The 26,863-nt window shown below is 42.6% G+C and overlaps 1 protein-coding gene across 1 annotated transcript; it reads left to right on the forward strand.

Annotated features, from left to right (window-relative positions):
* The first annotated feature begins 406 nt into the window (after positions 1-406).
* On the forward strand, positions 407-22,349 carry LOC147728426 (interleukin-15-like). The gene is made up of 4 exons (XM_086963285.1): positions 407-1,302; positions 1,399-1,437; positions 13,927-14,070; positions 22,102-22,349. Exons 1-4 carry the CDS (start codon positions 1,153-1,155, stop codon positions 22,216-22,218), a joined length of 450 nt encoding a protein of 149 aa, XP_086819411.1. The 5' UTR covers positions 407-1,152; the 3' UTR covers positions 22,219-22,349.
* The last annotated feature ends 4,514 nt before the right edge of the window (positions 22,350-26,863 follow it).

Genomic DNA, 26,863 nt, shown 5'->3' on the forward strand with positions numbered 1-26,863 from the left:
CAAAAACAGTATCCAGTATCACCAACTTCAAGTTCACAGAATTCATCTACCTGTACCAAACTTACCTATCCCTTAAGCGAATAGGTAAATGTAAATTCCAGCTGGAGACATCAGAGTCCTTAGTGCAAACTTGTATCCCATGGTGTGGGAATGATCAATGAATACTGGAACAAGATCATGCCCCTGGTGTCAGAAATAACAAATAGGCATCGGGTGTGCAGTTCGGAGGTGTACCTATTGGAAATCATGCACAGATCCAAGAAATCTAGCTCCACAAACAAGGTCATTGACCTTGCCAATGTCCTGTTGTAGAGGAGAATAGCCATGACATGGAAGGCATCCAATGCACTTGCTATATATACCCTTGTGGCTGAAGAAACTACAAAAATGGGCAACAGCAGAATATACCACACTCATTAGGCTGCAATGACAGAACTGGCAGGGTAGAATGAGCATTCATGAGCGTTGTATATCACCACCTCCTTCTAAATTAGACTTTCTATGTAGTTAATGATCTACTTGCTCAGGTAGAGGTTATGTGGCTGCACTTCCCTCCACTTCCGAGGCACATTTACTACAGCTGCTTTCACAGAAAGCGACAGGTAACCAAACAGGAAGCCAGCATTCTTCCGGCAGTTTGATCAGCAACTTTTAAAGGTAGTGTTTTTTGCCAGTTCTACTTTTCTTTCATGCTAAACACCAAAAGGTGTTAGCTAAAAAAAGATTACGATTTATGATCTGCAAGCCCTGACCCAGCTTACAACGTGAGGGGCGCAAATAAACAACAGTTGTGCACTCAAAAAACAGAGCCCATCATGAAGTGGCGTGAACTAGCGAAGTGGGATCTTCCGTCACCAGGAGGGACTTCACCGAAATCCATTCAGAAAATACAACTCTTTAAAAAAAATCCAAATAGTCATCAGAAAGGGAAAAAAAGAAACTAACCTTATTTGCCCTAGCACTCTGAGATACAGCATTTAGTGACAACAGTAATATCTAAACTTTCCAAATTTCCGCCCCTAACACTTTCCACACCATTACAGGGTATAAATGGGCTCTTGGCTTCAATACCAGTACGTCAGCCACTTGGTCATTGTCCAACTGGGAACTTAAAGCTGACTTTTCACATCAAGTAAAATAAGAACCTTAGTTATGCAGAGAGCACTCTTTTTATGTTCTGCTGTGCTGATACTGGCCACTTATGCAGAAGGTGCGCCAACTAAGGCCAATGGGCGATCGGCGCAGCTGCTGTTGAACGCAGCAATGGTGGATGTTAAGCAGCTGAAAAAGGGCCTTCAAGGGGTGAGTAGAACATTTCTTTCGCCAGGAGTTCTCGTGACTTTACAATTTGAAATAAAAACAATTGCATAGAACTGATTTTTGTTGGTTCCCTTTCAGGATATTGATGAACAGCTGTATACACCTGAAAGCGTGAAGGTAATAGAATATTTCTTTCTTTTCTAGCACTTTTAATGATTGCGAGCGATCATGTTCCATTTATTTTTTTCAGGAGCAAAAATCACTTTTAAGATTAATTTCATTAGAATAATTTAGGGATGAAAATGTTCCGGGTCTATATCCCTGTGTTTTTTTTTTTCAGAACATTTGGACTGTCAACTTCAAGAAATTAAGCTCCATTTTGGATTTTATTTTTTTTAATTCTCTTTTTCTGTTTGAAAACGGGGAAGATATAGTGTATATATATATATATATATATATATATATATATATATATATATATATATATATATATATATATATATATATATATATATATATATATATATATATATAGTCCCTTAGCCATCCCCATTCCTCCTACTCTATCCCGAACTCTACCATACTTATGACCCAAACCTAATCCAAATCCATACCATGAAAGGCTACCCTTTTCCTAAACATTAAATACAATTTCACTAAGACGTAAGATAACCCAAAGACTGTTTATTTTATTACCAGTGCACTCCTGTGAGGTTATTTTATGCAATGGTTTTTGCGGTTCCATTTCTATTTGTCGGATATGTTTGCCCATTCAAGGGGTTTCCTCTGTTATAATGATCATGAAAGTCCTTTCTGATACATCATGCCTTTGTCTCAAGGACTCCTGATAGGTCTTAAGTAATGATTGGATTTGAACAGACTGCACCAGAACACTAACTCTAGGGGCACAGGAAATGACCCACTGCTGACTGAGTTCATAAAGTATAGCACACACACAGCCACAGCAAATGGCTTCTAGCTCGAGATGTACATCCTAGGGTTGAGTGGCAGCTCCCGTGGTCCCCGTGTAAACTGGAGTTTGCAGGTACGAATCTCGTACTGACTATTTTTAGCCGTTTGATGTTCTTAAAATGAACACTACTGAGTTGGAGATAAGAAAAATTATTATTTAAGCTGAAGGAAGCACCCCAGGTTCTATAAAGTGCCATATAATATGATCTCAATAGCATTGGTGTGCTATCACTTGATGTTTTTTGATAATGCAAGGGTATGCAATACAAAAGTTTCTATAAAAGACATATATAAAAAGTTGTAGCACAAACTAATAAAAAAGCAGATAATGCACATAAATGAGCAATTTTAAAATTGGTAGGACAAAGTAACATTTATCAAATGAGAACAAGAAGTATATGCTTTTGGACAGAATTGATCTGTTATAGAGTAGAAACCAGGCATTTGTTCTCCAGATATGAATATGCACATGTATTGCCCAATTCACCAAGATACTGCCATGAATAGGTGCAACTTACTCTTGGGGTACTTCTGACTTACTCCTGAATTTTAAGAGTAAACCCGGAGTATTCATGCCTTACTACTGGAATTCAGGGCTAAACCAGCAGTATAACAGAAAGCCAAAACAAAATCTATTATCTTAGTGATGTTGTCCCTTACTGTTGCGGCATGTGGGATTTACTAATGGCACAACTCTTTATGTACTTTCTTTTGGTGACTGTTACTTGATAAGGACTATAGACCCAATCAAAAAATGTAGACCATTTGCTCCTGTGTTGGTACTTCTACATTTGGAGCAAATTTCTTCTGCGTTTCTTGGTATTCATACAGAATCCCAAGAGTACAGCTGAAAACCTGCGACTCTTGTAGCTTCTCATGAGCACGCCGTAGGTGTAAATATTTACGCAACTGTGGACATTTCCAAATGGAAAATCTAATGAGTCCGTGCATTTGCTATTTTTTTCTGCGATAAATACACAGACAGCAACATAAAAAACGATTTCTTTCTTGAATTAACAAGTGTATGTATCCAACCGTTTCCAGGGTGTGAAACTACCTGTAAAAGGTTTGTGATTATACACAACTCTTAACTTTGGCTGCTAGACTCACCACGGAATACACACAACCGTCCCTGTGAGAATATTTACTCACATGTAAAATTACACCATGCTACTGTAGATTTACATGTCAGTAAATAGTACAAATTTGTATGTATTTTGGGGATAACATTAATATGCGCTCATGGATGCTATTAGCACAGCCAAGTGTCAGTTGTGCAAATGCTTTGTGAATCAAGCGTCAGACTGCGGCACTTCCTTAAAGTTGCAACAGCCCGAAATCATTGCACCGCACCGCACCTGCCTGCAGTTGTGTGCCTGTGTAAAATGGTGTTAACGAAATTACTAACTCAGGGAATCTGTGGACTGCTTTTCATGAATCAGTCAACGCATGTGACGTCACGCACCCTGTGCGTAGACCATTCGGGCTTTTGCCTCAAAGGGACTCCTTTCCATGAATCAGCGGTCAACGCATGTGGCGTCACCCACAGCACCCTGTGCGTAGACCATGCGGGGTTTTGCCTCAGAGGGACTCCTTTCCATGAATCAGCGGTCAACGCATGTGGCGTCACCCACAGCACCCCGTGCGTAGACCATGCGGGGTTTTGCCTCAGAGGGACTCCTTTCCATGAATCAGCAGTCAAGGCATGAGACGTCACGCACCCTGTGCGTACACCATGCAGGGTTTTGCCTCAGAGGGACTCCTTTCCTTTGATTCGGCAGTCAACGCATGATGGGTCACTGACGCTGTGCGTAGACCATGCAGGGAAGTGTCCTCTCAGAGTCTCCTACTGTGGGCTCCACAGCCGCCAGCAAAGAGTTGCACCTTTTTGTAGTGGGGTTGGAGAGGTGCACAGAAATGATTTCACTTCAGACAGTCCCAGGTGTACAGCTGCTCTACATGTAGAGAAGACGACGGAGGCTGCTGGGGGTGTGTCACGGTGTGTGGTGAAAAGGCTTTGTTTAAAAACCACGGCATGTGTTGCTGCAGCTGACTGCAGTCTAAGAAAGCAGGCTATCTGACCGCAGGCAAGCTGACTTAAAACCTCAGCCGGTTTTTCACACGTGCCCTATTTTATTTTTGATCAACTTAACTTTCAGACGCAGAGCTGTTGATGAAGAATTAGGATTACCAACGAGGGCTGCTCAAACACTTAAATTACGACATGCGTAATGCACTGCTTACGTATGGCTATGATTTACTAGTGTTTTGATTAATCAGAACAATCCCATCCTACCCGTGTGCAAATTACATCATAACATATGGATAGCTGGGACCTGACCTTTAACCCAACCTGGGCTCAGCCAACTGGTGCTCGCCCACCTTTGAGAGTCTTTGAGGGCCTCAGAGTAGCTTGAGGCATGAACCACTGCTCAAAATGTTGGCCTCCTTCGGTGTACAAGGAGTAGGTGGAACATGATAGTTACTATATGGCAGGGTTCAATGTGATTCATCTTCAATATTTGATGATGGTGGAGTGTGTGAGACATATCTGCAATGTTGTAGGGGCGGAGGATGAGTCCAACTGACCAAGAGTCAGTCAGGTTAGCTCGAGACACTGCCGCCTGCTTTAAAATTCTTGGGTGTAGTCTGATTTTCCTGGCTGGCAGGACATGCCTTCAGCTTCCCATGCTGGTAAAGGCAGATTGCAGGTCATATCTTTACAATGGGAAGAGTTAGCAACAATGGACCACTCGCCTAAGATTCAGCAAGACTAGTCAACAGTGCTTAATTTGTAAACAAAAAAATGCAGGTTCCTGCAGCTTGCACCACCTACTCGCCCTGTTAGCGCTGCCAATGATAGTACCAGCCCAACTTCTAACCACGAAGCTCTACATGTGAAACAGTTCAGAATAGTACAGGTATCCCCTAAACTACGAGAATGGCCTAGATGGCAGGCGTTAGTCATTTTTAATGTACATTAAAATATTAAACATCAGAAAATTAGACACACAGTGCCACCATGTGGTGGCCTGTCCAAAGTGCAGTTGCAGATATTTAAGTGCTGAGCATCAGAAACAACCAGCTCAATTTAAGCACTGCCCTGAGACACTGTGAACAGCCTTAATATGGCAAAGGGTAGTTTCAGTTTCCTAGCAGGCAGCACTCAGCATACTTTTATCTTCTAATACTGATCAAGGCAGAATACTGGTTACCTCTTCAGAATGAGAAGTGATAGGAGGACAGGCCCAGTTCTCTAGGATTCAGCTAGACTAGCCTGAGTCATCGTGATCAGCCTCAGTGTAGTAACAGTGTGCTCCAAGGTCTCAGCATACTTGCATTTTCTAATGCGGATAAAGGCAGATTGTAGATCATATCTTTGTAAAGTGAATGGATAGAACAATGGCACTAAGCATCCAAGAATCAGCAAGGCTAGCCCGAGGCATTACAACAAGCCTTAATAAGGTAGGGTGTAGTTTAATTTTTCTTGCTGTCAGGGCTCAGCTTACTTTCATCTTTCAATGTCGATAAAGGCATATTGTGGGTCTTTTATATTTCCACAATGGGAAGTGCCAGTAGGACGGGCAGAATCAACAAGGCTTGATCAAGATATTGAATTTGTCACCTTCCTCTATGTGGTAGGGAGGTGCTCCCAGGGCTCAACGGACTTGCATCTTCTAATGCGGATTGCAGGTCATATCTATGCCACCTGACGGGTTAGCTAGATGTTACCAAGTGCTCAAGAATCACTGAGGCTAGCCCAATACATAGTGACCCCCCTGAAGTAGTAAGGGGCAGTCTGATTTTCCCTGCAATGTACCTGCATAGCCCAAGACTAGAGTTCTTGAATGAACAGGGCAGTCAAAGGCACTGCTCTCCTACTGTAGACTAAAGCTGCATTATCCAATAGAATCAATCAGCACATTCTACTGGCTGGAGCCAGCATTAAGAGAGAATTAAGAGATGTACAGGACACGAACAGATATCTATTTTCCAGAGACATTTTAATTTTAAAGCAACAATGGTCCAGGGAGTAATTAAAAAAGAAAAAAGTTTTAACACAAAACATACAACTGATAAAGGACAATTAATCAAAAGAAAAAATTGCAAAAGAAAGTACCCACAACAGTTATCTGAAATACGTTTGTTATTGAAAAATATTCATACAACACAAAAGAAAATTACAGTTATAAACTGGTGCTCACAGGGTTGCACAGGACATACAGAAATGGGAAATACAGACTGTAGTGTAACCAAAGGACAATGGCAGAGGAACATTTAACATAAAAATAAGTTTGTCAAGTGTTTGAAACAAAACACAATATATGCTTTCTTTTAATTTGCCTAAGGAAGGAGTCGACAGCGTTTCTACTATATTATTCATTAGGCCATCATCAGGACAAAAACCAAACGTGAGAGCAACCATCAATTTCAGTATGTAGACTCTCGAATGATATTGGAGAGCCTCCTGGAAAAACCAATATTCACGCTATCAATATAGACAAATGTCAGGATTCGCTTGGCAAACGAGAGTCTTAATAGCATTAGAGTCGAAACCACCTCCAGGCTAAAATTCCCTTTTAATTTAATACTCATATTTCTGCCACCCCCTCTCACATGAGTTTCCAAGAATTCACGAATCTACAAACTGAAATTGATGGTTGCTCCCAACATTTATTTTTTCTCCTGATGATGACATCGACGCCTTCCATTGTCAAATTAAGAAGAAGCATATATTGTGTTCTGTTTCTGTCACTTGTTAGACTTTTTTTAATGTAAATTTTTCCTCTGCCATTGTCCTTTGTTTACGCTACAGTCTGTATTCTCAATCTGTGTATGTCTTATGTAACCTTGTGAGCACCAGTTGATAATTGTAATTTTCTTTTGTGTCTTATAAGTATTTTTCAATAATAAATGTCTTTCAGATAACTGTTGTAGGTACTTTATTTCATCTTTTGGATTTTTTTCTTTGATTAATTGTCCTTTATCAGTTGTATGTTTATTGCTAAAACGTTTTTCTTTTGAAATTATTCCTATTGCTTTAACATTGTTCATTGGCATTGACCGTGTGGCAGGACAACATGCTTCGATGGGGTGGTGCTGAAAGTGCGGCCATTCGACGGGAGGAGGTGAGAGGGCTACGGAAACATTCCATCTCTATGGACTGGGATATTATGTTGGAGGACTTTAGGCAGAAAGACCTCCTACCTACACACCTCAATTCCATTCCATAATTCACCCAGCAGCCCCTGCAGGTACAAGACAGCAGACACCATACCTACCCTATTAGCTCTCCACCGGCACGTCAGCTGGGTTAATAGAAATTACTGACACGTAACTATACTTGGTTGTGACTTATTCAGGGAAGGACAAACCAGGAAGGAGGGCGGGAGAGGGAAGTTGAGTTTATGTTACTGGAATTGTTTTCAAAATCGTGAATTGTACTTATATCTAGAGTTATTGCTGCTTTTCGATCGACATACATTACCTGTACTCTACTTGTATTGTCTACATTGAGTTATATTGGCATTGGAACCTTGTTGGTTGGACTGTACTAAAAAGTGATTTGTGCACCATTGTAAAAGAAAAATATATAACTCTCACAAAGTCCTTGCTAGGACGCATGACTGTCATGATGTAGTACTTAATAAAGTATGTTTTAAAAAAACCATTGTTCATTGGCCCCAGGTTCTGGGTAATAGGGCTGCTTCTGTTTGTTGTAATCATCAGAGACATTTTAACCCCTTGAACGTGGCTGGAATTCCCCAGCGGTACGGGCGAATTCCACACGTGCGCGGTCGGACGGCCCCCGGCTGTCCGACACACACGCCCACTGTGACGTTGTACGGCCGGGGGCCGTCCGATGCATGGAAAAGGTTAAAGGCATGGGCAGAGTGGGTGCTGGCCATCGGTTCCAGCATGCCAGGGCCCCCCCTGATAGACTTGTCAACTGTCTGGCATAGCAGGCTCTATTCTGCAAACAGTCTTGACCTGATGACATTTAACGATTCTTAAAGACAGTTTTAAATACCATTTTCCATTACATACATTTTGCAGAGGAATGTTGTTTATGTTTTTCAACACCACGCAACGTCTATAAAAAAGTTTCTTAGAAATCAAAACAGAATCTCACATATTAGAAATGTTAGAAGGTCACAGAGGATATTTCCAATTATTTTACTCAACTGCTATTGTATTGAAAACACATGGTCACTATCCTTGAACATTAGAAACAAAACTATTTGTAATCTAGACTAGTGTACCTGTGCACTATCAAAGACCTGCCAAATAGGGCACAAAAGAACTAAAACTGGATCATAGAATCAAAAGCGTTCTGAATGGGGTCCCCCAAAATAAGTTTGGCCCAAGGCCCACAAAATCCTTCAGATGTCCCTGCTATTTGCTACTATTTTTTTTAAGGTTGAACAAGGGAAGGAAGAGTAGAGTGGAATTAGGTCAGAGAGAAGCTTGGAAGAGAAGTTCATTTAAGGCATGTATGAAAAGTTTTTTCCACAAGGCACACAAGTTATGTTATGTTAATGAATTTTTGTACAGCGCCAAATCACCGGCAGGTCTCTAAGTGCTTTAGAGAAAGAGGCCCGTGGACAGTTGCTAGTAACATACCAACTTTACAGGGGAGGGGTAGTTTAAACAGTACCTAAGGCCTCCCTGAATAGGACAGTTTTGAGATGCTTCCTGATGGAGTGGTCAGGTGACAGGCTTGTAATGACCACAAAGTACGGCCCGGAACATAATGCTCAAGGCGTCTGTGATGTAGGCTGGGGCATTTCCATAAATTGCCTTATGGACAATGCAGAGACCCTTGAACTTCACTCTCTGCCTAATGGGGAGCCAGTGCAACTTACTCAGTAGAGGGGTGGCATGAGAGCTCCTGGGAAGCCTAAATATCAGCCTGGCTGCATCGTTCAGTATCACTTGCAGCTTGTGGATTAATTTCCGGGGGAGGCAGATATATAGGGCCTTCCCATAGTCTAGTCTGGAGATAATTGTAGCTGACACAATCGTCTGTAATGATGTCATTGAGAGGATAGGGACCCATTTCTGCAGCTTTCTCATGAGCCCTATACAGGTACCAACCACTGAATTAACGTGGTTGGCCATGGAGAGCCCAGAGTCTATTTTTAGGCACAGGCTTTTTACAACGTATACCGGGGTGGGTGTATCGTCCAGCTCTTGGGGCCAGAAAAGGTTATTCCAGGGGTTATTTTTTTGTAGGGTTGACAAGGACTTCTGTTTTGTCTGGGTTAATTTTTAATGAATTCGTTGTCATCCAGTTCACTATAAATCTAAGAATGTTTTGCGCCAGCTCTTGAGTATGTGTGGAATTGTCGACCCGGAGGATGAGTTGAGTATCATCCGCGCAGTTGAAGATTTGGCAGTCCATGTGAGCTAGGGCCGCCACCAAAGGCTGCAGATATATACTGAAAAGGAGTGGGGACAATGCAGAGCCCTGGGGGACGCTGCAAGTGAGAAAGCCTTTGTCCGATACCTGCTTCCCCAACTGAACCCTTTGGGACCAGCCCACAGGAAAGATTCCAGCCACTGTTGTGCCAACCAGTGTATGCCCAAGTTCGTAATACAGGCCAACAGTTGTTTATGGCTAACCGTATAGAACGCCGCTGATAGATCTAATAGGATCAGGGCGCTCTGTATTTTTTTGTCAGCCATAATTCTGAGTTCATCGAGAACAGACAGCATCACCAGCTCAGTGCTGTGATGGGCTCTAAACCCTGCCTGTCAGGCTTGGAGTAGCTGGTGTTCCTCCAGAAATGTCGAGAGTGTCTTGAAAACATGTTGTTCCACGACTTTCGCTAAGAATGGCAGCTAGGAAATATGCCTATAGTTCTTAGGATTTATGGCGTCTGCACCTGGTTTCTTTAACAGAGGAGTAACTCTGGCCTCTTTCAAGTTGGACGGTTGGTAGCCAGTCTCCAAGGAGTGATTCAGTAGCGAGAGTATCTGACTTTCTAGCCCGGGTAGGGCCATTTGGAAAATACTTGGGGGACAGGGGTCTGCAAGTGAACCTCATTTAGTACGGTTCATTAATGAGATTGTAGAGGTTGAATCCAAATTGGGTAACTTTGTGAGCCCCTTGCAAGGTTTAGGGGGTGGGAGGGGGGGGGCGGAGGCTGCACCAGGGATCCTTGAATGGTCGGACTGTTATTGATCTCAACTAGAAGATCCCTGATTTTTTGGAGAAAGAAGGTTTGAAATGTATTGTAGTCTACGGGCGCGATTGCAGATTGTGATTCTGATTTTTGGCTGAGTTCTTTCAGTATTCTGAAAGTCTCTTTTATTCATTTACTGCATCTCTAATTCTTACCTCGTAATATTTAGCTTTCCTGGTTATGATGGATTTTTTGTAGGAGGTGAATGAGATTTTATAAGCTACCAGCTCAGCTGGGTCGTAAGCTTTGCGCCATCGCCTCTCAAATTGGCGACGGCTTTGCTTCATTTCTCTCAAGGTCTCATTAAACCAGGGGGCCCCCTTGCCCTTGTCTCTAATTCTATCCCTCCCTTCCGGGGCTACTTGATCCATAGCAATATGCAGAGAATCCGCAAGGGCTTCCCTCTCCTGGTCAAGGTTCCCTTGTTTATATTTGGGAGAAGGGAGCCTGGATAGAATGTCCACTAGTTTGTCTGGCTCAATTTTATTTCAACATCGCCACTTTTTCCACTCTGGGGGAGGTTGCAGCAGTGGGTTGTCCAACGGAACCCATCAGCTGACTAGCGAGTGGTCAGACTAGGCGCAGGGGCTAAAGTCCAGTAGTTTTGCCCATGGTTGTGAGATCCAAATAAGATCCAGGGTGTGACCTTTAGTATGGGTAGGGCCATCAACCAATTGATGAAGCCCCATCAAGCTCATTACTGATTCAAATTGGCTAGCTAGTGATTCTCTTGGTGTTTCATCCCAGTGGTAGTTGGAATCACCCACCTCTAGGAGTCGTTTGTACCTTGAGCAGAGGTCAGTAATGGTCTCTAAAAAGAGATAATTGAATCTAGGGGTTCACCGTGGGGGACAATATGCTACCAGAAGTAGAAGGCAGAAGGATTTAAATGATATTTTGACCACCAATAGGTCTGCATTTTGTAATGTAATGTATGTATACTTGTAAAGCGCACTATCACCTTTCAGGCATCCTGGCGCTGTATACCGCTGTGGAACCCTTCCTGGCTTTCCCTGTGAGATGCCCCCTACTGGGTACCCCCAAGGTGAAGCCAGGCATCCCAGCGCTTTCAGGGCCGTTGTGGAGATTAAGCAAGCTATTGTCCAGAGTTGCAGAGTGGGACCCATGATTAGAGTAGGCACCGAGGCGAGAATTATCGAGTCCGTGGACATTGAGCCCAAGACCCTGCCGCGTTGGGAATTGAACCCTGGTCCCGGGTCAGACCTCTGCATCAGGGTCTGCCGCTTCTAACCAGTGAGCCACACTTCTCCACTATTTTCAATACTCTCTGCCACTATCTTTGAGACCATTATCCATTTATTAAAGAAGATAGCCTCATCCCCTGCTCTCGTACCTTCTTGTCTATTATGCCAGAAGGCCTCGAAGTTGCCTGAGAGGGCAGCAATGATATCAGGGACTGAAGTGTCACTTAGCCATAATTCAGTGAGCGCCAGAATGTCTAGGTCTCCGTCCTGGAGAAGTGAAAAGACTTCGAGGCAGTGCTTCTGTAGGGAGCTTGTATTAAGGACAGCCACCTTCACTCCAGGCGGGTTGTCAAATACAGGATGTTTTTGAATTCCTGGGCGCAGAGGCATAAATCTGATTGCTCCATTTTACCTCAAAATCTTTTCAGCTTTCAGTTTATCTATAACATTGATGCTTACAACGTGACTGTCAGTGGCTAACTTCAAAAGTTCGGCCGCTATGTAGATCTGAATTTGACATGGGGTTTTGGCCCCTGGCCCCGGTCGGGCGCAGATGGGCTTGCCTTTGGCACGCCCGCGGCGCATCTGCCCCAGCATTGCATTAAGTAGCCTTCCTGGCTGGAAAGCAGGCAGGTCAGGCAAGGAGGTGCATCTGCTTCCCTCTGAGCAAACGGCAACGCCGCATCAGACCGGGGAAGTAGAGACAAAAAGAAAACCAAGATAAAATTGTGGTAAGTTCGTGCAGCAAAAGCCTGTAGTAGAGCAAGTGTGCAGCAGAATATTAAAAGCAAAACGATTTTAAATCAGCAAGATACATTTTAAAAGGTGTCAGTAATAGCGGGTATCAAAGAAAAACAAGAGAACATTTATGGTCTGCGAGGCTCTTCTCACCTCACTCTCAGAGTGAAGAGAAGAACTGGGCTATGACTGAACAAATTGAGAACTACAAAACCAGTGCCATGCTGCTCACCCAGGTGAAATAATGGCAGCAGGGTAAGTCTCCTTTCACAAAATTGTCTCTTTTACCCTGAAATGTCTTTCAAAACTAATAAGGAAAGCGGAAGTTGTTCTGGGAGGAAATTCTAGAAGGTCAGGACAATGCCTCATTATGTAAACTAGAAAGAACAAGGTATTGGGCGTACATGGAGGGGTGTAGACAGCAGAGTAACGCTAGGCAACCTGTCCAGCCTTTGTCTCACCCTTGCATGCACAGCATGCCCAGCTAGCTGGCGTCTGAACTGCAACCCGATCAGGGCTTGTTTTGCCTTACAGACCCTGAAAGGGGTTCAGGGCGGGAACCTATGCTCAAAACAGGGGCGGCTCTAGGTTCATGGTGGCCCTGGGCAGGGAGCGTAGGTAGGGGGCACCGGAAGAGGGGGTCCGGGTGGGGCGGAGCGCAAAGGCCAGTGAAGAGGGGGGGTCATGATGTTTGGAAGTTGTATAGAGACAGAGGCCACCAAATCCCTGCCAGGGGCCCCCACACAAATATGTATCCATCCTCAGAGGATTATTATATTAAGGATATATATTGATGTGGTGGCCCCTGGGATTTGGTGGCCCTGTGCAGGTGCACAGCTTGCACATGCCTAAGGCCGGCCATGCACAAAATTTTGGCTTTCTTTGGCCTAGCAGGAGAAGATGGAACATGGGCCCCTGATGATAAGCTGGTTAGTCCTTAAAATATTTATAAGTTGTGCATCTTTGTCTCACATATTCCATATCACGATAACCACATCTCGGTGGTCATCAAGCACAAGATAACCCTTCACATATAGGCTCATAACAAAAACATGCTCCCAACCACCTGCCCCACATGGTGTAGATTATCTATCGGTGTGAGTAAGCACTTTAGCAATCAAGATAGTAAATGCTATACAAATGCTCTAATACAATACATGTGAACAGGCAAGGTATTTACTTGTATTGAACATTTATGGCTATTTTCTTAAGCCTACAGATATGCTTTTCAGACACAATAAATGTATGATTAGCAAAATTATGAATTGTTACTTTCTTCAAAATTTACTTTTTTTGCCTTTACCTTAATTACTTTAATGGGCTTTATCCCCCTTCCTAGAGACCTCTTTAAAATGTGCCCATCTTTTCTGGGCCACCTATGCCAGATTATTCAGGAGTAAGTTAGACACTCGGATACGTGTGATACATGCATTGTGCAATGCTTGTCCGTTTTAACATTTTAATTTTGTTTAAATATATATATTAATCTATGCAATGCAAGATAAAGGTGTGTTTTAAAATTTCCAAAGTACCCCAAACAGCCCAGGTTCTGTTTCTTGCAGCCCGAATGCCGAAAAGTTGCCCTCGAGTGCTACATGAAGGAGATGAACGTGATACGAGCGGAGTTACAGCACCTGGGTATTGTCGAAGGTGAAACCCTCTTGACACACATCAACCATTTTGAGAGCAATGCCAATGGTGTTAAGGTAAGGATTCCCATTCACAAACAGTGGTGGCAAGCACAGTGGGCTATACATGCAGATTCATCATGGGTGTTATGGTTCAATAACGCATTCAGGAGGCTGCACGGTTTGTAAATGTCATAAGAATCAGAGATGGCTTTATTGGACCATGGTACACACTATCCATTATTTAAAATATGTTTTTCATAGGAGAAAAATGTATTTTCAAAACTAATCCTGACTAAGCTGTTTAGTTGTCTACAAAAAAAATAAAGGAAAATATTGATGCCGTTAGAAGATGGAGTTTGGTGAAGACATGTTTTGCTGTGCTCCGCACATTCTTTGTGGATGTAAAGGGCTTTAAAGAAAAGCTACGGTCTGCAAGGTCCAGTTAACACGGGGTTTTGCATGGAATTAGGATGTTCAGCTTTTGTTGACCGATCATGAAACAGAGGGCAATAGTGAAACGCAGCACTGGGGCTAGAGGCTGTCCTTATCCATTCTAAGCGGATTGTCATTCTACTTACCTGGAAAGACAGACATCTTCCCCACAATTGGCAACATTCATGACTCATGGGAATGATGTCACACCACGTCCTGGCGCTCAACGCTATAGCAGTTGAGAGTGGGAAATTATGTAAAATATTTCATAGCTAAAGTATATTTCCGTAATATAGCTGCATATAATCATTGCTTTTTGTACGAGAAAAATCTATAAAACGTAATATAATCTGATATTGCACACATCAATAACCAGGCAAACAATGTTTATTTAGTAAATAGACATTACGTTTAATTTAATTCTGTTTTTTAATATGTAGAACATCCATACATCCTTTGTACTTTCAATTGAGTCAGTGTAGGATAATGCGCACTGAATGCTGTACGTGGCAGGTAAGATGGCATTACGTTTTTGGTCAATTTGAATCCATCAGACCCATTTATCAAAAGAACAGCGAACCATAATACTCAGTAAAGCATCATACAGGATATACTGTGTATTCAGTTTTAAAACGGCGCTCGAGTTGGTCAGTGGAGAGTCCTTTCCTTCAATCAATTTAATTGGGATTTTATCATTGTTGTAGGTTAACCCATGAACAAGACATATTAGGCAACGTCCACCCCAGTAGTACTCCTAGGCCCATTCCATCAGAAGTGGGTGTCTGAGAGACAATCGTGACCCAGGCGCGCACTTTTGCGGGGTCCCGGGCTTCTGCTTCCAATTTAATTATGAATGTATTTTTAGTTTACAATGTAAGTCAGTCATTACGGTCTGGTCCGACAACGCAGCTGTTGCCCAATTACATGATCATCACTAGAGCAGGGCTGTGATCTGCCCACACATTGGGAGCCAAGCATATATATTTAGATTGGGCAGAAGCTGTGTGCTTCCACAAAAAAGTGCTTGCTTGTCACAGCTGTAAATCATTTTGCCTATTTATCCAGCTGCTAAAACTTGAACTTCAAGGAACACACGACACTGGAATGCTATTAAAGTGCCTCAAATAACTAGATCCTTTATGTTGTGTCTCTCTGTAAGAAGCACAGATAGGAGGAGGGCAATCCTTTACCTACATGGGTTTTTAGGTCTGGCTTGATAGTACAATTGTCACCTGACCTTCTATCCAACATCAATATTACTCAACAGTTCTTTGCTTCCACACAAATATAGATCTATTCCCATGCTATTTATTAGTAGTGCTTCCTCTTGCCTTACAACATTCATGTAAAGTCAGACCTATTAGCATTTCCAATTAATAATTATGAGGTAGCTCAAGTGGAAATGCCACTAAAACACTAGGAATATGTTTTTTATACTTTGAATAAGGTGCTTGTGCAAGATCCTCTGCCGCCTGGTTTAAACAGAAGTGTGTCTCACATGTAGATTTTTATTCAAGTGTCACCAAAACTTCTGACAAACTTTCCCAGGCCTGTTTAAAACATCAAGCATGTTAACAAAAACAGTGCAAGGAAAGCAGCCACGTTATAAGAGAAAGATAGAGAAATTCCTTGTAAAACTGTTGAATAATATCTGAGTTATATTAAATATTCATGATATATAATCCTCTTAAAATAGTCTATCCCACTCAGACAATATGCTTGAAATTCATTGCACTCAGTAAGGGAGAAATCTATATCCTATTTACTACTTGTGGCTAAGTAGGTGATTCTCTAGAGGCCTCAAAATATCTACTCCCCCACACAGTATGGCGTTTTAGCACCTGCTTGTCAGTACTGGCAGTAAACTTAAGCTGAAAGGAACAGGTGTTCTGTTAATTGGGAAAGTGAATGAGCAATACAGACGCCTTTAAATCTTGTCATTTTTTTGACACATTTGCTGTTTAAGGAGGTCAGATGTCAATTTGTCTTTTTACTAATTTTTTCCCAATCTTACCTGCAAATTCATGTTTACTTGTTTTTCTCTTACTAAAGTTAGAGGTTTTTGTCAGTTGAGCCCTCTGACATGCGTTGTGAAACAAAAGGCTGTTTTTTGTCTAATACACAACATTTAAACAGCTTGTAAATGAATAGTATAAGTATTTCAAAGTACATCATGAATTACGAAATAACTTTTTTTGTAATTCAGAAGTGTGATGCAAACAAAGGATAGAAAATAGGAACAGAACAAATCAGAACACTTTACCCTGGTAATGTGTAGATGACAAATATTTGCAGAAACTCGATTTCCAAACTTTATACACTATATCGTTTTATCAGCAAAGCCACGTCAGTGGGAAATGTGGCCATTTCAATAGAAATCTGCTGATTGCAAATAAGTATGCTACCACTTCAAGCTTCATGGATTTTTAAAAAATGATTTGAGAAACATTGCTAACCCGCCTTGATGTCAATGTGGTTAATGAACTAAGAGGCAAGTCAGTGGTAATGTTTATCCTATATGTGGCAAGATTTGGATTATATATGGAGCAAAATGTTAGCAAAACACATAAGATGATGGACGCAGTGTGCACGTGACACACGTCTAGGCATACCCTTCCCACATAGGGTGAACAGCAAAACACACAAGATGATGGTCCCTTGCTCACTATGCCACTGGAGTCAAGCTATCCTGGCGGAAGACGGCTGATAGCCAGAAACCGGTCCTGGTATGCTTGACTCCGGTCCAGGGAAGACATGCATTGGCATTTCGGTCTGGTCTGTTCCCATAAGGCACAGGGTTAAGACTGCTGTGCATAATGGCCATGTCTGAACTGGGGTGGCTTGGTGAGAAAAAGAACGATGGATTAAACCCAGATCTGTGACTGGGGGTGAATGTTTTGCCATTGTGCAACATTCCGTCCATCATCTTGTGTATTTTGCTGTTCACCCTATGTGGGAAGGGTATGCCCAGACGTGGGTCCATTGCTCACTATGCCACTGGAGTCAAGCTATCCTGACTGAAGAAGGCTGATAGCCAGAAACCGGTCCTAAGATGCTTTATTCCGGTCCAAGGAAGACATGGCTTGGCAGTTCGGTCTGGACTGTTCCCATGAGGCACAGGGTCAAGACTGATTTGCATATGGTCATGTCTGAACTGGGGTGGCTTGGTGAGCAAAATAACGATGGATTAAACCCAGATCTGTGACTGAGGGTGAATGTTTTCCCATTGTGCAACATTCCGTCCATCGTCTTGTCTGTTTTGCAAAAGGTTAGTCTATCAAATCAAACAAAAGTGTTTTTTTGTACAGCATATATGGTGAACTTGTTTATTTGAAGGGGCTCCCATATCTGATAAAGAAGAAAATGGCGGCTCAGTGAATTAAAATATATGTCCAGGATCACATATTTTGAAACCGGTTTATGGTTCAAGAGTACTATAATTAGGGCTCCTGGCTTTATGATATTTATATTTTTGACATTTCCGTCTGTATTTATCCTGATTTATTTTTTGCTAATTTTATCTGTATTTATCCATAGTTATTTTGGGTTTTGTGGAAAAATTAAGCTGAAATTTTGTATATTTCCACATTTATTTAACCAATAAATATGCACTCCTACTTGAATGTCTGCCAGGTTTCAGCGTTGTGAAAACCCACAGAAGATAAATCAATGCACTTAAATGAAAATATGCAAATGTCAGTATCTTCCCCTTTGTATATCTCACTTTACTCTGAGCTCGACTAAAATTATTAACCTCGGTTTGATCGAGGCCATGTATTTTGTAATTAAGGACGCCGCCCGCACTATCTTTGCTGGTATCCTCGTATATAACCCCCCCCCCGTTACTGCCTGTTCTCTCAGTGCCCTTGTGCACTCAATTGCGGACTTTTCCCTTAAACACTCGCACTTCACAGTGCTGGGAGATTTTAATCTTCATATAGATAATCCTTCCTGTGTTCAAGCCTCTTCAATTCTGGAAACCCTACAAGGACTGACCTTGTCCCAACTAGTTAAAGGCCCTACACACAAAGCCGGGCACACATTAGACCTGATTTTTTCAAATCATCCTTGCATAACGGTTTTTCCATCTCTCCCTCTTACCTGGTCTGACCACTTTCTTATCCCCTTTCATATTGACAGACCTCCCCTTCCCCCTACCTCTTCCCTTAGCAGAGATAGTGGTCGTAAATGGGTCAAGGTGACCTGTGAGGCCATTGAGTCTCAATTTCAGTTCCATTTTAATCAGATGGTGGATCTGGATATGGAAACGGCAAGATACAACTCTGTCCTTACCTCAGCACTTGATTCTATTGCTCCGCTTGCTCCCCTGGCATCCGCCAGATCTCGTCCCTCGGCTCCCTGGTTCACCCCCCTCCTTCGCGAGGAAAAAAGCAAATGTAAAAGGCTAGAACGCATGTGGCGTCAGAAATATGATCCAGAGGCTAAACTGGCCTATAAATCTGCTTTAAATAAATTTCAAATGCTCAAACGTTCCTCCATGAGATCATATTTCTCCAACCGTATTCAACAGGCACAGAATTCATCAAAAACCCTCTTCTCAATTGTGAAAGATTTTGTTACTCCTCTGGCCATAAAAACTCAATGCAGCCCTACCCAAGATCTTTGCAATGGTCTCTCTGATTTTTTTCAGGACAAAATTGCTAAACTTGCTTCTTCTTTTGTCTCAGCCATGCCCAACCCAATTCCAGACTCCTCTCCCCTTACACAAAGTTCCTTTAACTCCTTTAATGAATTATCATTTGAGTCTGCTTTATCTCTTCTTCAGCAAGTCAAGTCTGGCTCACCTATAGACCCGGTTCCTGCTAAAATAATGGGCAATCTTGCCCCAGTTTTAATTAATCCCCTTCTTTCCATTTGGAACGCCTCCCTGACCCAGGGTCATTTTCCTTCGGCTTGGAAACAAGCTAGGCTGCTTCCCATTCTTAAAAAACCCAACGCTGATCCTTCCCTGTTCTGCAGTTACCGACCCATTTCGCTTCTGCCCAAGCCAGCTAAGATATTGGAGAAAGTTGTTCAGAAGCAAATGGCCCAGTTCTTGGAAACAAATAAACTGCTTCACGATTCTCAATCTGGGTTTCGAACTGGTTACAGCACCGAGACAGCGTTGCTGGAAGTCTCAGAGACAATTAGGGAATCGGTGGATAGGGGTGAGGAGGCCATGCTGGTTCTCCTCGACCTATCCGCCGCATTCGACACGGTTTCCCATGTCATTCTTACATCCAGACTTCAACAGCTGGGGATTGAGGGCACTGTCCTAGCATGGATCAAATCCTTTTTATCCGGACGGACCCAAAGGATACTGTTGCATCCATACCAATCCGAAGATAAACCCCTCCTGTGTGGCGTACCCCAGGGCTCAGCCTTGAGCCCTTTATTGTTTAATGTTTACCTGGCCCCCCTTGCCAAGGTAGTTGAGTCTTTTGGAGTCAGGGTGGTCTCTTATGCTGATGATACTCAGCTTGTTTTTTCATTTAGAGACCATTCTGACTCCCTCTTTTCCAACTTTCGAAACTGCCTTGGCAATATTTGCACTTGGATGGCTGCTAACCATCTTGCCCTTAACACTGAAAAAACAGAGGTCCTTTTTTTCAGCCAGAAAACTGCTCCCCCTTCAAACCTCTGGTGGCCTACCGTTCTGGACCCTCCTCCTGCACCAGTGCATTCAGCCCGCAACCTGGGCTTTATATTTGATAATACCTTATCCGGAAAAATCCAGGTCAATAAAGTGGCGGCTGCTTGCTTTAATAAACTGCGCATGATCAGGAAGATTTTTCCCTATCTCCCCCAGTCTTCCCGTAAAACAGTGGTTCAGGGACTCATCACGTCTCACCTTGATTATGCCAACAGCCTCTATGCCGGTGCCCCCCAATACCTCATTGATCGTCTTCAGATTATACAAAATGCGGCTGCAAGGCTGATTGGCAACATCCCTCCTCGCAACTCGGTCAGAGCCTACCGAGAGGAGCTTCATTGGCTCCCAATTGCCCGCCGCATTGACTTTAATGTTCTGACCCTTGCCTTTAGGGCAATTAATGGCATTGGCCCCTGCTATCTGAGCAAAAGGCTTAATATAGCTTCTTCAGTAAGGCATCTGAGATCTAATAGTCTACGCCTGATGACGGTTCCTCGCTTCAGACTCACGCGTACTGGTGGCAGAACCTTTACCGTTGTGTCCGCTAAGCTTTGGAACAGTCTTCCCTTGGATCTCAGGTTTTCCGAATCAGAACAAGTCTTCCGCCGTAAACTGAAAACATGGCTGTTTTCCAAGCACTAGCCTACAAAGCTTTTGCACACCTCTAGATTTTTCATGAACTCAGTATGAACTCAGTAACCCCTCTGTGATAATCAAGTAGTCTCAGCGCCGGGACACCCCCTCTGGAGGTAGCCGTGCGCTCTATAAAATTCTAAATAATTAAATAAATAAATATATCTACTGCTGTTAAAGCCTCTTTACTAAAATTCCTTTCTTTTTTAACCCCTTATCTATCAATCCACACATCTATTGGCCTGTCAGTCATGGTAGAGCGTATTTAGAATTACTCAAAGAGCAACCCAATTTCCGTTTTTATCACATTTAAAAATAAATACAGACAAGAAAATGAATGCTTTCTGTCTGTATTTATCTGTAAAAATGGAAAACAGAGAGCCTTAATTATAATTAGGCCGCATAGATTATCTATATCATAAGACATGCAGGTCTAGTAACATTTTTATGATTTTCATAAGCCTGCTCTAATTCAGGAGGAAGAAGAAAGTACCTGCTCCCGAATTATAGATCGAAAGACCTTGTAAGCAAATAGGTCATGAGAAGTTGGCAAATAGATACTTTTCAATAAACTATGGGACCAGATTCTAGAAAACTTTAATCAAGACTTTTGGGGGCTAACTCACCTGGTAGGATAGAGTACTGGGACTTTTAAGCAAATACCTAAACATATCGGGAGAATCGCAAGGTAAACCAAGAAAAGAGGATTTAATTCTTCAAAGGAGATAAGATCTATCGAAGCTCATGGTCTTTCTGGGAATTTGTAGGAGAGACGGGTTGAAGAAGAAATCTGAATGGTGTTAAGGGGGATTTGAGGGTCACAGTTATATTCTTTCAGTATCAGAAAAGCACTACGCAGTCTTTGGACGGTTTTGGGTAATGCCCTATGAGTCGGGTGGACACCTAGCACTATCAAGTAGACAGAACGGTCGATGCCTCATGCGAGTGCCCAGGCAGACGTTAGTACATGCACCCCAGCTCCCACCAACAAACCTAAGGGAATTAGCTGCACAGTGGCCCAGTGTAGACAGAACGTAAATTAATGGACCTACATCCGGGGATGTCAATTAGTGGTAACGGGCTAATAGCCGCTGCCCTGGTCTTGCCATTTGATAGCCCTAGCCTGAAGGGATATAGAAGGCAGCTATAGGAAACAAAATAAACACGGTTTTAAGATTCAAATACCTTGCTGTCGCCACTACAAAGTATACTGGGTTTGATTAGAGGAACAAGAGGTCATTTGTGCAGTGTCTTCAGGGGTCAAAGGGTGCGTAATGTCACTTCTGCTTCCCAGTGTATGCCACATATGTTTATATCACTAATTGCTGCAAGAGAATTAGTGCTTTTTAACTCTTCAAAGTGATGAATTGTTAATGTTTTAACTGCAGGAAACCATGCCACCTTCTGCCCCCCACTGCGTGCAGTGCATCAAACACAAGACAAAGAACCCAGAGGGATTCCTGTCTGGACTGGTGGCATTTCTTCAATCAATCTATGCCTCCTGAGGAATAGGAGCGGTCTGCACAAATGGAATGACTACTTCTACAGTGGCAGCGACGTTATTTATTAAAATAATTGACATTATTTATTTATTTATCTGTGGTTAAATAACTTGCCATCTCTCGTAAGATACATTGGTCAAGATTTAGACTTGACGTTTACTAATCACCCGTGAGAACTACAGGTTTCAAAGATGTTTGAAGTCCCAAGTCCAAGATACTATGTATTATTTATTTTGCTGCTATGGTCAACACATTTATTGAATTGTACAAGTGGCGGGCACCTGACTGGATGATGAATCTGTGTGGCGCATCCAAGACCCACTATCACAAATTAGGTAAATAATCTACATATTGAGCCAATATGATTATCAATCATAGGTATTTTGTGGAATGCGCCCTGCAATGTATACGTACTAATGTAATAAAAATATATGCAATTCACTTTTGTGCCAACTATGTGTCACTCTAGCATGGAAAATGAAAAACATCGGTATTATACTTTGGCTGCACTAATGAACATTTATGCGACACAGGGCTGCGTGAAAATGCACAGACCCGTGTCCCGTAAATGCGATGAAATGGTGCAGTGCCAGATTTTGAAAGAGTTTTGAGTCGATGATGTAATCATTAGGGTTCTCGCTAAATAAGCTGCATTAACGTTGTTATACAATACAAAGGTGCCTTGTGTAACATTTGTATTTGTGGTAGATCCTTCAACAGGGTTTTTAATGTGAGGCAAGCACTCACGGATAAGCGTGTAAAACGTTTAATCTCTTTGTACACAAGTTAACTGTATGAACTTCACACAATATTCTGATTGCCCTTGTTGCGCATCTCTCTAAGTGAAAACCTCTCAGTGTTTGAGCTGTTACCGACCCCAGTTAAAGACCTTTTGCATACATTAAATTTGAGCTGGTTCTCAGCGCTACAAAGTGATTTTGTGCTGTGCTTGCATCAACCTTCATGAGAAAACCGTACAAGTCCAGTGACTGTGCTTTGCATCATGCATTGCGCAAGCATACACAAAAACATTTAGTAAATCTGAGTGACCTCAAAATAAAACATTTTAAATAGCACTTATATATCAATTCAGCCTTTCCTAAGGCAAGGCCTGGGGTTGTACTGCAAGAGAAAGCCAGGCAGCCCTACTCTCTTCCTCTTGTCGGGCATTCTCTCTTTCCATCCATCCATTCGCGCTCCTCCCTCTCTGATCACCTTCTCCCTATTTTCCCTTTCTCTTTTTAGGTCTTGCCCTGATGTGAGCAGCGCATGCGCTGCTCTAGTCATACGAGGGCTTCTTGGAATCAATAGGATCCCAGAAGTCATCTCGCGGTTCCACCTCCAATTTTCATTGGCGCGCGTCATTTTGTGTCATGGCTGATGCAAAACACAGTGTAATGTTTGCACTGGAGGCAATCATTACACTGAGGGTTGCCACCCTGTCCCCTTTAGGCCCCATCCACCGGGATTGGATTGTTTACTTTCGAAGGGACACAGCCTCCTTCAAATACTCTGTAAGCACGATTTGCTTGAGTCCTCCTTCTGTCTGTGTTAATGTGTGTTGCACTTGCGAGGCCTGCCGTGCTAAAACAGTTGCAGCCATGATACAGTGGGCCTCAGTTTAAAGCACGGCAGCACTATAGCTACAGACAACAGCACCACTGTCACGCCAGCAGCACCAGGGCTACAGTCTTGCATGCACAATTACAGGCAGCAGCTGCACTTACAGCAGCAGCACTACTCATAACATGGACAGCACCAGTCAGACACCGTGTCACTCCAATGTTACACTGATGCCTTCACTGTGACACTCATGAGCACCAGTGTTACACGAACAACCCGATTCCAGCGTTTACCACACACACTACGGCATCAGGGAGGTACCAAGAACACAACAGTTACTCCCTGGGGAAGTGGGGAGTGGATGAGAAAGGAAGGAAAGAAGGAAGGAGGGGGATGTGGAGGGAAAGGGAGGAAAGAAAAGAGGAAATAATCTCTCCCAGGGGTTCCTTTCAGGGGCTTGTACGGATAGTTGCCAGCCTGGCACCCTGCCCTCTGACAGGGCCAGGCTTTAGGCGCTCTCGCTCTGTCGCCTCGTGCGGTTTCTCACCTGTCTGCTGCGGGGGTCTGCGCCTTCTCCTGCCAAGCACCTCCGGGGAGGAGGTCCCCTCTTCTGCGGACCACCGCAAACCAAAGGACACTTCTGCCCAAGATCAAACTCAGCATACGGGTACTGCCCCCTCTTGCCCCTTGAGTTCATTTAGGTACTGCGGCCTGACCCTGCGCCTCCCCAATCCTATCACCGTCCTGCCTATAGAGGTGCCAGCCAATCAGAAAAAGGCGCGCATTCGAAAGGAATAAAGTTTTGCAGTATTGGGGGTGATGGGAGATGTTTCGAAGCTTTAAAGGATAAGCCCTCTTCTCATTTCGATTCAATCAGTGATTATGTCTCGGCTACAGCTAAAGAGTGCCTAATTCTTAACCGCCGCCCCTCCTCCCCCTTTTATAGGTTGGTCGACAAGAAGGATGGCAGGGGGTTGTGTGCAGTCTGCCTGTGAAGAGGGGCTGTGTTATCTCCCTTCAAAGCGACCCCACAGAACGGGATCGCCCACAGATTTGTAAATAATATCCACATCTCCCAGAATTATCCATTCTGTCTCTTATCAGACACCTTCAACCATCTATTCCCTCTCTAGTCAGACACCTTCGACGGCCTTCTGTCTCACACCAGGCACCTTTGACCGTCTATTCTGTCTCCAGTCAGACACCTTCTGTCTCTAATCAGACACCTTCGACCGTCTTACTCTGTCTCAAGTCAGACACCTTCTGTCTCTATCAGACACCTTTGATCGTCTATTCTGTCTCTACATCAGACATCTTTGGCCGTCTCTTCTGTCTCCTATCAGACATCTTTGGCCGTCTCTTCTGTCTCCTATCAGACACCAAACAGTCTCTTCTTTCTTTATTCAATCTACACCTCTATCCATTTGGCCCCAAGCAGACACCTTTGTTCATCTTTTTTTCTCTAATCATTCATCCATGTATTCCGTCCCTAATCAGACACCTTTGTCGATTCCTTCAAAGTGCAATCAAAAACGGCGAACCGTCGACTCTGTCTCTAATCAGACAGTCTGTCCTCCAACAGACACCTTCACCTGTCTATTCTTTTTCTAAGACTCCTTCATCTGTCTACTCTGTCCCTAACCAGATGCGCCCACTCATTTACTTTATCCTAACCAGACAATTTGTCCATATCTTTCTGCTCTGTACAATCAGAGTCACCTTCTATTTTATCTCTAAACAGACACCCCCACCGTCTAACCTGTCTCTAATCAAACACCGTCACTCATTTATTCCGCCTCTAATAAGACATCTTCATATGCAATCAGACACAGTCAAATAAAAATCAAACTTTTTTTCGCATAAAAAATGCATAAAAGTGCATGCAATTTAATTTCTTGTGTTTACAATAGTTGAGTAGCCACGCAATTTCTAAAACTATAAAAAAAATATACAACCAAATTTACAATTCCGATTCAAATATACAAAGGTTCTTTAAATCCTTCTTAAAAATCCTATCTATACAGCATGACGCACCCAGATATCATTGACATTTGAAATAAATTCCGATATGCACCCTTTTACATAAAGGAGTGTGCTATATAGATGGGTTAGCTGGTGAGCCAAACACAGCCATCAATTCAAGTCAAAATACGCTTTATTCGGTGTGCAATGCACAACCATATAAGCTCTTACAAATCAACAAGTTAAAAAACTTCACAGTACATAAATGTTAATAAAAACTATCAAAATTTAAAAAACAAATTACCTTTGCAACTTTGACTAGTCTTTTCATGCTGTAAAGTCCAAAACAGTTCCAGAATCAGACGGAATTAGAAAAATAGCGGCCGTTCATCTCAAGTGCAAAATAGTTCACGTAGAATGATTCATTCATTCTAATCGGTCCCAGACAGTACCAAGGGTCAAACAGATTAAAAAGATTACAGACTTACATCCCAGAAGGGCTCAAATGAGAGATAGGAGTAGATAAAGTGCATTGTGCATTCTGGGCTCACCAAAGTACGCTTATGTTACTATAAAAGAGTATAAAACAGATCTAAACTGAACCAATTAAGAAACATTGAAGACAGTCAAATTAAGGTTACTCTAAGGCAAGTTAGACAGGTAGAGTACGTGATTACGTCTGGGATCTTCCAAATGCTTTTAGATGATTATAGTAGATGTCAATTGGTCAGAGTTCCAGCTTTGAAAACCCTACACGATCTGAATTCAGTACTATACAAGTGTCAGCTTAGTAATTCATTAAAAGAAACAAAAAATGTTAAAAATACATTAAAGGGTTCACAATACGTCATATTTCCACAAAGATTAAATACAAGTTAAAGTAGCTGCCTAGAGTACAATCTCACAAGTAATCTAAGGTTTTGTGGAATAATGTAGCAGCATAATTTATCGGTTCTTTTGAAGAATGGTTAGTCCACAGCTAAAGATTGGTTCGATGTCTAACACAGAATTTTATGAACCATGCCACATTTATAGCTATATAATCTAATTCCAGCCTTTGGAGAGCCAGGAGAGCAGGGCGGCATAGTCGGTAACCCATAATTTTCAACATTGGGGTCAGCCA

Source organism: Lissotriton vulgaris, chromosome 3_1 (genome assembly GCF_964263255.1).
Source record: "Lissotriton vulgaris chromosome 3_1, aLisVul1.2, whole genome shotgun sequence".
NCBI lineage: Eukaryota > Metazoa > Chordata > Amphibia > Caudata > Salamandridae > Lissotriton > Lissotriton vulgaris.